This window comes from Octopus bimaculoides, chromosome 1 (assembly GCF_001194135.2).
Source record: "Octopus bimaculoides isolate UCB-OBI-ISO-001 chromosome 1, ASM119413v2, whole genome shotgun sequence".
In the NCBI taxonomy this organism is placed as follows: Eukaryota; Metazoa; Mollusca; class Cephalopoda; order Octopoda; family Octopodidae; genus Octopus; species Octopus bimaculoides.
In genome coordinates, this window is record NC_068981.1 from 58,375,960 (window position 1) to 58,390,117 (window position 14,158).

The window sequence follows — 14,158 nt, forward strand, 5'->3', positions numbered from 1 at the left end:
CACACACATTACACACACACACACACACAATGGGCTTTTAGTTTCCATCTACCAAATCCACTCAGAAGGCTTTGGTTGGTCCCAGGTTATAGTAAAAGACACTTGCCCAAGGTGCCACGCAGTGGGACTGAACCTGGAACCATGTGATTGGGAAACAAGCTTCTTACCACACAGCCCCTCCTGCATCTATTTACCTAACTTTTAACTTCATCTCTTTCAAAAAAGTCACTTTGTGCAGCAATACACCAGTCCCGGTGTTCCTGCTACTTTTGTAATCTGGACTGGAAGTCGTTTTCCATGCGCAAATTGAGGACCCTCTGCAATTCACTCCTGATCTTGACATTTGTGTTAAAACGGTGACCTTTGAGCTGCATTTTCATCTTGGAGAAGAGATGGAAGTTGACAGGTGCTAAATCTGGCAAATAGGGCAGGTGCAGAATCAATACCATGTTGTTTTTGGCAAGAAAGTCACAAGTGGGGAGAGCTCGGTTAGGGTACCTTGTTGTGAAGAATCCAATTCTTTGCACTCCACAGATTGGGTCACTTTCACCGAATGTCCTTCCTCAAACTCTTCAAAACATCATTGATTGTCCTCCGACAATCACCATGCACAAGCGGATGAATTTTCTCCACACTTCTAGTGGGGTGACATTTGTATCAGGTCTTCCAGATCGCTCATCATCTTCCAGGGGCATTCTTCTGCTTTTGAAGCATTAGTGCCACTTGAAACATTGCGTATGACCCATTGCCTCGTTGTCATAAGCTTGCCAAAGCATGCTCAATGTCTCTGTAGCCGTCTTCCCAAATTTTACACAAAATTTCACATTGGCTCTTTGTTCCTGTCCATGACAAAAATTGCCGACTACAGCATACATGTGATCACAAAGACACAACTTGTGAAGTAAACACAGCAATGCCACTCAACACACTGCCTCATGACGGTCACTGCTAGCTCTCACTGCACATGCAACCATGTGCAGCCATCTGTTAGCATGCTACAGAACTAGGCTGGGAACTTTTTGATATCACCTTGTATATGAAATCTCACACATGGGACAAATTAAGTGTGATATTTTTCAACAGATTTTAGCCTCATTTGTAACAGACAAAATATGGAATTTAATGGCAATTTTGATTGCTATTTTAATTTCCTCAGCTGTGAAACCAGCAGTTGACTGAATGGTCAAATATATCAGTATCCAAAAAGTACTCATTTTACAAATGCTGGATGATTGATAAGATTAAAACTTTAAATCAGATAGAATAGTATATTGCTATAAAATGGATTAAAATCTATAAATCAAACAACATCTTTCCTACTTGTTTTACAATGTACCAAATATATATAAAATTTTCAAGTTCAAATTATGTTCCAGTGTCATTTTGTGAAATAAGTACTAGTAATATAATCACACTTTTGCAACAACAAACTATTATCAGTTTTTCCAGCAACCATTCTCAAGTCAAAATAGACTGCTTCCTTCAAGTTCTTCCTTAACCTGCCATACCAATAGAAATGGTTTCATACAATTTGCAAACATCACTCCACATGCTTAAACCAAGGAAAACGAATTGCTGGAAACCCTTCACTGTTTCCCACAGAAATTTGTATGACAAATGACTCATGAGAGAGGAATCCCCAAATCAAGCACCCGTCACATTTTGAAATGAGTTCATTGGAAATGTTACATGTGAACATTAATCCATGCTCTAAATGAAGATGATTTATCCATTTATGCATGTAACCGTTAATCTTGTTTCTAAGACAACCAACAAAGCATTTATTGTCATTTAAAGAGTACATTTTGGGGACACACACACACACACACACACACAAACACGTGTGTGCAGACACACAGGATGCATTAATTTCTTTTTCTTTAGGTCATTTGTATGAATTCAGAAAAAAACGCCTAACTCAAAGAAAAGCTGTATTTGAAAACAAATTAATCTTACCACACCTATTCAATGAACTGTTAGCATCAATGCTTGCTTCAATACAGGTTTGGAAGAGCTGTCATGCCTGAATCAGAAGGTCTTTATCCATTTTGGACATAATGCTAGTTATGGTGAACTTGAAAAGATTGTATGGTGTAGAGTGAGATATGGTGAGGTAGGAGATCATGTGTCTAGGAGAACATGATCACAGAGATTGGCGTGCATCCATACTCAAGTTGTCCTATCTCTTCTTGTTGGAAGATGTATAGTCTTCCACTGCATACTGTCTATCAAGAGTATCACAACTTTCTCCAACATCTGTGTAGAAACTGGCACTAACACTTAAGCCCTGTGACAAAAAAATGAGGAGGTATGACATCTCCCTTGCAGATGACTATCACAGTTGCTGAGAACTTAGTATGCATGACTGTTGGAACCTCAGTCAGGTCTCAGATAACCATCTGTCAGTCATTTAGTTTACCTTTTGGTCTTGATCACAGTTTTTCTCATCAGTGAAAAACCAAAGCATTCCAATCTCTTGGTGTTTTAACTTATTTAGCCAGTGTTTTGCATGGATTGAATGATTATCTCTTGTCACATCCAACATAAACTGGCCTCTCTGCATCACATATTACTTGCACAAATATTCTAATGGTGCATTCTGCATAACTCAGCTAATGGTGCATTCTGAAACCTTGAGGTACTTCACAATGGCTCTGATTGAATTTCCAGGATTTTATCAACTATTTCTAGGACTTTTAGTACAAAGTTGTGTTCTGATGGTATTCAAACCCAGTGAATGCATTTTGTGTTTAGCTGCCGATGTTGGGTCCAATCAGCAGCTCCCAGCTCCTTTTGAACTTTGACAACAAAGGATCAGGCAACTTTCAGAAAGCAAGCTATCTCTTACACTATGCTATGCTTTTAAGATGATTACAGCCAGCCTTTTCATTTGCTGAATCAACCTGATATCTGACACTATTTATCTGAAAAGTGAGGTAAAAAGAAAGTTAGAAGAAAGAGTGTCTGTTTGAAAGAAATGTACTCAAAAAAACCTGACACATCCTCTGTTTGTGTACGTGTGTGTGTGTGTGTGTGTGTGTGTGTGTGTGTGTGTGCGCGTGCATGTGTGCACACATGCACGCACACACACATACACAATACACACACACACACACACACACACACAAATATCAGTTTGCTCTAAAACAGAAAGCTCAGAGTAAACCTTCTGTTTTTAATAGGAGTTACACTAGAAACATATTTGTAGTAGTATAGCCTGGCACAAATCCAAATTATGTTATCCAGTTTTACCTTATCCTATATTAATAATAATTCTAAGAACTCATTGGGGATAGTAACATCTTGTAGGAGCCTGCTAGCAATCTGAGTTGTTAAACAAATTATGATTCAGAAGTGTTACCTAAATTTATTTATTTAATTTGCTTTATCATTCTCAATTTGATCAACTCTACTGGCTGGCTCCACATTTACTGATCATTTTCACTTTCTCTCTCCCATTTTCCCCTACTAGATGTGAGTTACCATGCAAATCTCTTTACAAGCACCTGTTCTACCAGCCACCCACCTCATAGTAATCCCCTCATCCTCGAACAAGAAACTGACTTCCTGCACCCAGGGTTTGTAGACTTGTAAACTGCATGGTGACCTCAATAGTGCAAGTGACACAAGAAAAGCACTCAGTTCATGTTGCAAAGTGCTTGGTATTAGAAAGGACATCCAGCCATAAAAACCATGCCAAAGCATGATGGAGTTCTTGGAAACATTGGATCCTGTCAAACCATTCAACCCATGCCAGCATGGAACAAGGATGTTGATGATGACAAGGAGTACATCCAAATTTTTTTCATAGGCTACTGAGAGTACTATGCAAAGCTCAACTTGATCTCTACTACAAATTCAACTGATCAGTGCAATGCTCACTAAACTGTATCTATATGAACAAAAAGGTTCACAAAATTTTTTCAGAGTTATTAAGGCAAAGGGGGGGGGGATTCTAATAATGTTTGTCAGTAAAGTTTGATAGGAGCCACATGCCAGAACCATGTAACAAGCGCCTGTGCCAAAGCCACGTAAGAAACACGCGTGCCAGAGCCACCTAAGAAACGCGCGTGCCAGAGTCATGTAAGAAACGCTCGTGCCAGAGCCACATAAGAAGCATCTAGAACACTTTATAAAGTGATTAGCATTAGAAAGAGTATCCAGCCATAGAAACCAGGCCAAATCAGACTGGAACCAAGTTTGGCTCACCAGTTCTGGTCAAACCATCCAACTCCTGCCAGCATGGAAATCGAACATTAAATGATGATGACTTATGCCCTCTTGAAGTTTGTTTTGCACTCTACTATTCTTCAGCCACAGTAATTGTGCACACCAGCATACTTGACCATTTCTATAATCCTCTTTGTTTTAGTTATAAGCTTCCAGACTGAAACATTTCACTGTCTACTTTCTGTAATTTGTTCTATTTGTAGTTAATTCTACCATTTCTGTTTGAAATTACATACCTTTCACTTTCTGAATGTTTATATTTCAAAAAATATAGTTGTATATATATATCAGTGGGTTTTATTTTAAATACATATAATACAGTCATAAAATGTGTAATCAACACAGAAAGAAATGAAAATAAGAATGATGGAGATTATTATACTGACAAATTTTTCCAGAGAAATCTTTGAACAAAGTTTCATTCATATGAGAGCTAATACTTAATATTGAAACAAGTCTAACCAAAACTAACTCCAGCATTTTGCTTATTCTTAACATATAGCTCACTCAATTCAATGTTTTTTTTTTATGCATCTTTTCTTTACTGTTACATTGGCCTAATACTAAAAATACATTTGATTAGCAAGCTATTACTTTTGGTTGGTCTTTTTCTTCATAGGCACACTATAAAAATATTAGAGTTTACATCAAAAGATTGTTTTTTTTTTTAAATGGGGGAAAAATACTGATCTGGAATCCAGTTTTTATGTTTTCTTCATTGTTCAACTTCAATATTTACATAAACATCTCAGTCCATACATTCAGCAAGTGTTTCAAGGAACTATATTTCATTTTGTAACCATATTTCTAACAAATACACTTATATTTTTAATTAATTTCAAAAATGTTTAACAAATGAATATTTAAAAAAACAACTACGATCGCTTTTAATAAACAGGTGTTTGCAATGTAACACAAGGGTCTTAAATAAAATTATCATAGGAAATTGTAATTTTGATAAGACCACAAAAAGGTAAAGGACTGTAAATAAGTACCTCCCTATTAACAATGGATGTGAGCTTAACTTAAGTTGTTAACTCCTTAATTATCAAGCTTATTTGTGGGCAGAAATTAGTTTGTGAAGATATACAATGAAGCTCATACGGATTTAGTCAAGAGGAAAACTTGTTATAGTAAAAACAATAATAAAAAAACTTTACCCACCCAACTGGTCAAGAAGTGAATTATTTACAATGTTAATTTTAAAGTAGTTTCTCTTTGGATGTAAAAAAGCATTATTATGACTATCTAGAACCGGTTTTGTTTGTAAACTTAGCTCACGTTTTTTTGTTTTTTTCCTGGGAAAAGACTATTTATGTACTCCCACTAAACTATGGTCTAAAATAATTATTTATACAGGACAAATTCAGTTCCTTCTACTTTATGTAATTGCAATACATAGGACAGTATTCAAAAGCAATTTCAAGTGATAACAAAATGTCTTAATTAGAAACAAGATGGAAATTAAAAATAACTCTTGATAAATAATCGAAGCCAGGTAAAATATCAATTTCACAAGTGAACAGTTTCCTTTAATAAATTCTCACCTGGTTGGAAGGTACAATCCAGTGCAAAAGCTGCCAAAAATTTCCACCTAAAATTAAAATAAATAATTTAAATAAAAATATTGCTTTTTTCTAATCATAAAACAAAAAATTAAAATTTCAAACCAATATTCTTGCAGGATGAAATATTGATTTGAGTTTTAAGATAAACAAATCAAAACTATTTGGCAGTCACCATCAATACTACAAATGCGAGAAAATTAATATTTTAGACTCGTAACAGGATATTTAATTTGTCACATATACGTTCATAATAAAATAAAGAAATATACACCTAAAATATTTCAGTAAAGTTAATGAGAACTATATCTTTAAAATAGCAACTCAATGTTGAGAATTAAATTTCTTTCTTCCAAAAAGAAAAAGTATTACTCAAAAACAAGTAGCATGTTTCTCCAAGTTTTCAGTCATGAAAATAAATCTAGAAAGTAAAAATTATTACAATAGCCCTTTGTAGATAAATGCTTTGCAAATAGCTGTTAGCCCAACCCTGACTAGTTAATGTACTGTGCTCTACATCAGAGGTTCCCAACCAATGGGTTGCAGACCAGTACTGGGCCATGGATCATTTGGTACCAAGTCACATTTAAATCTTAATTCTATTTTATTGATTATCACAGTCTGTAGGGTGTTTTTGCATTATCATCATCATCATCATCGTTTAACGCCCGCTTTCCATGCTAGCATGGGTTGGACGATTTGACTGAGGACTGGTGAAACCGGATGGCAACACCAGGCTCCAATCTAATTTGGCAGAGTTTCTACAGCTGGATGCCCTTCCTAATGCCAACCACTCAGAGAGTCATTATGTATAGTATATATATATAATAATTAAATTATATATCATGCACATGATCCACTAGTTTGTGGGAAAATTTGTCTTGCATAAAACCAGTCTGCAGTGCAAAAAAGGTTGAAAACCCCTGCTCTACATGAACATAAAACTAGGCTTGATTCAATCTGCCCAGCTAACAAAAAATTTAACTTATACACCTTGTTTGAATGGATAATGCTGAAAATGGAAAATACATTTATCCTCTTATTGTTCTTGATTATTCTGATAAAGGTTCACAAATGCCAAGTGGTAGTGTTAAGTTGACCAGCCAACAACAGATACTGTCCATGGTAGAATACACTTACACAAAGTGGAAATTCTAATTGTGACCGATGCCAGTGCCGCCTGACTGGCTCCTGTGCTGGTGGCATGCAATAAGCACCATTCATGCAAGCGCCAACAGCACATAAAAAGCACCATCCGGACACGATCAATGCTAGCCCCCACCCTGACTGGCTCCTGTGCTGGTAGCACATAAAAAGCATCATCTAAACGTGTCCAATGTCAGTGCCACCTGACTGACTCCAATGCCGGTGGCATGTAAAAAGCACCCCCTACACTCTCGGAGTGGTTGGTGTTAGGAAGAACATCCAGATTAGAAACATTGCCAGATCAGATTGGAGCCTGGTGCAGCCTCCTGGCTTGCCAGTCCCCAGTCAGACTGTCCAACCCATGCCAGCATGGAAAACGGACATTAAACGATGATGATGATGGAGACCACTGGTGGAGATGAATCAGCCATGACCAAGAAAAAAATAAAATTTCTCATTGATCAAACATTGTCAATACAACCAAGTTAATCCTAGAGGCTCATGGCGTAATAAATGACAATTCCTGTAAATCAAAAAGAGCTATCTCTAAGCAGTTCAAGGTGAAAGAATGCACTATCAGATGTGTAATACATGAGGACATCAAGTATGAGCCCTACATGATAGGAGAGGGAAGTTCATATTCTGTAAGGCTAGGAAAACTGTGATTATGTGACTCAACATCATACGGTTCCCTAGTTCTCCCAATTTGAACACCGCAAAACTACTGTGTCAGGGTTGCAGAGATTCATGAACTGATTGCAGCCTGCCATTGTGAGCATGGTTGCCAGCATGGAGTAGAGGACATCTGACATAATATACAGTTACTTCTATGGTCACATCAGCATGATCACTGCAGTTACAGGTATTTTTGTTGAATGGCATGTTTCTTTGGTATATCTAGTTGAACACGTACTATTTTTCTGCAAGAATTTGTTTTTCTTATACTTGTTTTAGTCATTGGACAGCAATCATACTGGAGCAATTCCTTGAAGAACTTAGTCAATCAACATGATGCCAGTACTTGTTTTTAAGTCTGATACTTTATCAGTTGCATTTGCCAAACAACTAAGTTACAGGGATGCAAACAAATCAATATCAATTGCCAAGCACTGGGACATCACTCACTCGCTCGCTCGCTCACACACACACACACACACAGGGGAAGGGAGGGGCTCCCACCCAGGCTGCCAAATTCACTCACAAGGCATTGGTTGGCATGGGTCAACAACAGAAGATACTTGCCCAAAGTACTACAGTGAGGGACTGAACCCAGAACCACATAGTTGCAAAGCATAAATTTTTTAACCCTACACCTATACCTGTATCTATTTGTTGATGCTTTTCTCTTTTTTGTGTGGGGGGGGGGCTGGTATTCCTTGCGTTTATTTCATTCTTGGTGGCCTGGTATACTTTGACTATGAAGCCATGTTTTACTTTGTTGGAAGAGTATTTTGAAAAAGTATTTAAGGGAAAGTAGCTTACCTGTGCATCAGGCCACAATTGCTTTACAACATTTTGTATTCTTTTCACTACACCCTCTCTCATGAATTTTTCCTCTGGACGGGGAGACATGTATACATAAAAATCTTTGATTTCATCATGTAACCTGGAAAAAAAAAGAAAATTTTTTTTATAAGAATATATCAAACAAATTATAATTCCTAAGGCATCACAACTAAATTTTAATTTCCAATAAGAAAATGAACTGAAACCTTACATGTGACTTGACTCATCATCAAAACAGTAGAAGCTTCCATTGTAATTGTTTTATTGACTTCAAAATTAAAACTAGTTATTTAGAGGAGTTTTGAACCTGAAAATACATCTCCTTGCTGAGCCATCCATTCTACAAGAAAATTTCACAGATATCTCCCTCAAATCATATCCAGCCATATCTTTATAAAGTAGGATACACTGGACAGTGAAGTCATAGATATTCAAAAAGACAGGGTGGTTATGGCTCTTTTTTTTTTTTTTTTTAAATTAAAAAATACTCATTGATGATAAATCAGTAATGCCTGATAAAACTGCATTTATGAACCTCTTAACATAAATCATAAACAGATCTAGCTTCATGGAAGATTCAAGGCCATTTATAATGGTCTCCTTATAAGTTAGGGAATATTTGTTAGAAATGTACCAAACAGTTGTATACTTCCAGGAAAGGAGTTAATTTTATGAGCAACTCCTGAGATGAAGAGATTTGAGAGCAATCACAGTGTATGATTTAGTAACTTTATTACTAAAAGAGATTTGGCAAAGATAGGCTATTCCTTTGTGTTCAGAGGTAGAAGCAAAATCAGGAAGCAGTAGAGATTAATTGAACCCAGGAGAGTTTCTCTCAATAGATTTAATAGCAGATAAACAAACTAGATTATGGATATAATGTGTATTCAAACATGCAGTGTGAACTTGTCTTAAGGAAAGTATTTATTTATTTACACGTTTTGATTCTTTTGAAATATATATATGAAAGGCATGACAGAAGGTGCTTTGTCAAAATCTGACTGATGCAAGCAAAAAAAAACAAAAAACAAAAATAATAGTGTGCATGAATAGCTTCCTCCTTACCCAGCACATGATACACAATTTTGTTTTGTAATAAAAATTTGTTTAAAAATAAATAATTGGAAAAAATTCTACATTGAATCAAATCAATATATATCTTAATAACATTAATTTTAGTTATTTAATTAAACAAAATGTTAACCTTCAAAACTTAACCATTTAAAAATTTCCCATAGATAGTAAAATTAAGAATAATTACATGAATAAAAAAACAAATTGAAAATAAATTTACACATTTCACATTACGATTTAATATTAGTAGCATATGCAAAAAAATATGTACATAAAAATAGCTGTTTTCAAGCCATACTGTTACAATAGTTCTTAGCTTATATTACCTCATGTGAGTAGTTGTCATAGGGATAAAAGAAAAACATTACATAGTAAGTAGGTGGTTATATTTCACTCCTATGAGTATGATATCAATGTGTAGAGATAGAGGGTTAGGATAAACACATTCCAGAACTAGTAATTAAAGAAGTATTGCCTAAAATGGCCAGTTCATCTAGTAGTCTGAAGGTAGGAAGAACAAGAGTATAAACAGTGGTTCAGCAACTGGCAGCAGTTAGGTGGGTATAGCTAGACTAAGCATTAGAGAATTTTTCATGATAGAAGTAAATACATATAACAAATAACATAAAAATCATTTTAGGGGTCACTAGTGGAAATCTAAAAGATTTCAATAAAACACACACACACACTAGGCATTGGCCCAAAGAAAAAATATATAAAAATAATAGAAACATGATATAGGAAAACATATTCTTACAACCTCATTACAACATATGATGTAGTGATTAAACAAGCAGTCACGAAATCAAAATCCACTTTGCCGACAATGCTCTTTAGATGGCATTCTATTTAAACTTTTCAACCAGTAAATAGTCAATAGAAACCTTTAGCACAAAAGTAATAAGCTTTCTCTCTTCCTCCTCCACAAAAAAAAAACATTGTAATAGCCAACAAGGAAGCTTCTTACACTGTAACTTGATATGCTAGAGACAGCAGCCAACTCTACCTCAAATCATATCCTACCACCTAAAGAAAGAAGATGCATTCCTAGAAATATTGCATCTAAAAAAAGATAAAAATAAAATACCCACAACTGGAATGCCTTTGATCAAAGGTCTGTTTGATCATAGTTGACCTAATACTAAACAACATGGTAAATGCTTGAAAATACACAACTTATTCAGTTTCATTTATTATTCGAAAATCTCAGTAAGCTAAATTAATCTACTGAATCTATCTTTTACCAACAAAGATTTTATACATGAAGCTATTAATTATGTATTGCAGGTGAAGGCTTGAAATTACCTAAAACTATACCAACTAGCAGGAAAACTACCCAAAATGCAGGCTTCGGATGGTCATTATGTTAAGGATATATACATACAGAGATACATATACATTCACACACACAGGCATAACTATCATTAAGAACACTGCTTTGCCAGCACGTGGTTTTGGGTATACACACGTGTGTATTTTTGTGTCACCCACCTTATCCTTTGACAACTGATATTAGTTTGTTTACATCCCTGTAACTTAGCAGTTCAGCAAAAAGACCCAACAGAATAAGTACCAGGCTTTACAAAAAAAAAGGAAAAAAACTAAGTATTGGGGTCAATCTGTTCAAATAAAATTCTTTAAGGTGCTACTCCAGCATAGCCACAGTCTGTGACTAAAACAAGGTAAAAAGACCTATATACATGCATTCATGTGTGTGTGTGCATGCATATAGCTGGGGCTACAGGTTAAACTTACTGGTACTTTCCATAATTTCAAAGAGTGGTGTGCGTGTGTAGGAGTATTTATCTCAAATTATATTATGGTTGTTGTTAAATAGTTCCAAATCAGTTATGGCTGAAAAACCAATGCAAAGCAATCTAGTTGTACCTAGCTTATTTGTAACTGTTCAATATAGCCTATATTTAAGAGTGTGACTTGTGAGAGTTCGACTATTATTTTCAGCAGGTTGAGTGACAACCGAGTTGTGCATGTTTACTAAATTCTGCTATGTCTAATGCTTTTAAAAGTACTTCGTGCTAAAAAGTTTTTGCAAAAAAACAGTGTTTCCAAAAAAAAGCTCCAAAACATCTGTTCTATTATGTCAATATATAGATGTCAGCAAATTTAAAACATGTATAAGTGTAAAATTATATAAAACCTCTATCATTAATTACTTTTTAATTAAGAATGAGATTTTTCTTCAATTTGTTATTCGACATTTTCTTCTGAATTAGTAAATGTGTGTATGTGTGCTTTTCTTTCTTCATTTGCAGTCAGTTATTGCAACTATGACAGTTCATTGCTATGGCATGACTTGATAAGTTTTATCCATACTAGGAAAAGATAAACTTACTAGGAAATGGATGCATGGCATTCAATTAAATAATAATATAAATTATATATATATATATATATATATATATAGGGTACAGGACATCAACTGCGTAAACAACATGAAGTATGGAAACAAACAAGTTAAATACGCAAACAATGAGAGAGAAATGGAAATCAGAGCAAGTAACACAGAGAATGATCCTTCATCAGTTGTCGGCTGTCTGCCATTTACTCTGATCAATTCCATTCCACTTCATATTCCTTTTTGCAGCATCTTTGAATCTCAGTCTAGGTCTTCTACAGTTTCTTTTCCCTTTGCATAGTTGGGAGTAAAGAAGTTGTCTGGGGAAGCTGTCGTTGTCCATCCTGTGTACATATCTCAGCCAAAGTAAATTTCCATCAACAAGAATTTCAATCACATCACATAGGAGGATCTCTTCATACCTGGTCTTATTAAACAGAGTGATATTCATAATTTGTCACAGCTGTCTCATCATATATACATGCAACTTGAGTTTTATAGTCTGTCCAGATTTCAGCTCCATACAGCAGAGGAGAAAGCACTACAGCCTGGTATACCTTACAGTTAATTTGTATAGAACCTGACTATTTTTCCACAGCCTCTCCTGTATCCTGCCAAATGAAGCACTAGCTTAGCTCACTCTGTATGCATTAGCTGAGATGGTGCTGCCTAGTGCTTGAATGCTTTGCACTGGACCAGCCCTTCATGTCTAATAGTGATGTTTTCTCCCAATACAGAGATAGGTAGGTAGGTTTTCCACAGGTTGGTACAGGTATTTGGTTTTTCTGATGTTAATCTTTAAGCTGAATTGCTGTGCAGCTCTGGTAAAGCTATCTACAAATTTCTGCATATTTTCAGCACTGGCAACCAGTACACTATCATCAGTGAACAGCATCTCTCATACAAGTATTTCATAGTGCATGTCTTTGCTTTATACTGTGCAACATTGAACAGACCAGTATTATGCTGTGTCTAGATGTAAATCCTACCGCCTCCAACTCATACAAAGGCAACTTTCAACATTGCTGTGAAATTGAGGGAGAACAGTGCTGGAGCAAATACACACCCTTGATTAATTCCATTTGTCATCACAAACTCGTGTGAGGCATTACTATCTACATGCCAGCATTCCTTCATTTAGGGACCTGACCAAGTAGATGAACCTTCAAGAACATCAATATTTAAGAAACCACCGGAAGTCCACAATGGGGAACTGTGTTGAAAGCCTCTGTGAAGCCTAATAACACTGCAAACATAGACATGTTCAGCTGACTGCATTTTTCCTGAATTTGGGAAAGACAGAAGATTATGTCCACAGTACTTCTACTGCCTGGGAAACCACACTGAGTCTCAAGTAAGACATTTGGACAAATATATTCATTTAGGCTGTATAATAAAATATGAGCCAAGATCTTCTCGGCTATTGATAGAAGAGAGATACCTCAATAGTTTCCATAGCTCACACTACTACCCATTTTCAAGACAGTATCAATGCTGCCATCTTTTCAGTCTTCTGGAACCATTTCCATCTCCCAGAACTGGAGCATAATGCTATACAGGCTATCAATAAGCTTCAGACCTCCATACTTCCAGATTTCAGTTGGTATGCCAGCTCTGCAAGGTGCTTTCATTTGTTTGACTGCATTATTGAATTCTTTGTAAAAAAGTTTGTCATCTAAGAATCAGATGGTTGGCTGCTGTGCAATCTTCTCAAGAGCAGTATAATTCACAACACCCATAACTTAACAGCTCAGCAAAAAAACCCATAGAATAAATACCAGGGTTGTGCAGACTTTTAAGCTAGCTCCTCGGAGGTCTAATTGGGCCTGTGGCCCCAAACTAATGAGAGCTAAATAGCATGACCATAATAAATCTATAATGACTATACGTCCCGGTGGTGTTTGATCAGAGGTTAAGGACAAATGAGAAATAATTCTGTAATGCAATCATTCTTTGTTTCAGTCCCAAGTGGAATTCCAACTGTTGGTCAATTTGTCCCAAAGTTCTTATCTCAATGGTAAATTAATGAAGTGAATGTCATTTATCTTCCCCTTCATCTCTGACATCGCTAAGCTTTTCCTGCTAGGAATAGCAACCAAAATGCTTTTAAATCAGATCCCAATGCTGTATGTTTGAGAACCAAATGAACGGCAGATTTTCACTTCCAGGGTCGTCCTAATTCCAAAAAGGTATAATATGTCTATGCAGAGCAAATGTAGGCTGAGATACATGGGTCCCAGTCAGACAGAATTTCGTTTTTATTATATATATATATATATAT

At 35.9% G+C, this 14,158-nt stretch overlaps 1 protein-coding gene across 1 annotated transcript in view; it reads right to left on the minus strand.

Moving 5' to 3' along the window:
• Window positions 1–14,158, minus strand: part of LOC106873407 (terminal nucleotidyltransferase 4A) — a 53,273-nt gene that overhangs the window by 22,308 nt on the left and 16,807 nt on the right. The window contains exons 2-3 of the mRNA XM_052967002.1: window positions 8,424–8,547; window positions 5,778–5,824 (exon numbers count right to left, since the gene is read on the minus strand). Of these exons, the coding sequence (XP_052822962.1) occupies window positions 5,778–5,824; window positions 8,424–8,547 (171 nt within the window). The remainder of the gene's footprint in view (window positions 1–5,777; window positions 5,825–8,423; window positions 8,548–14,158) is intronic.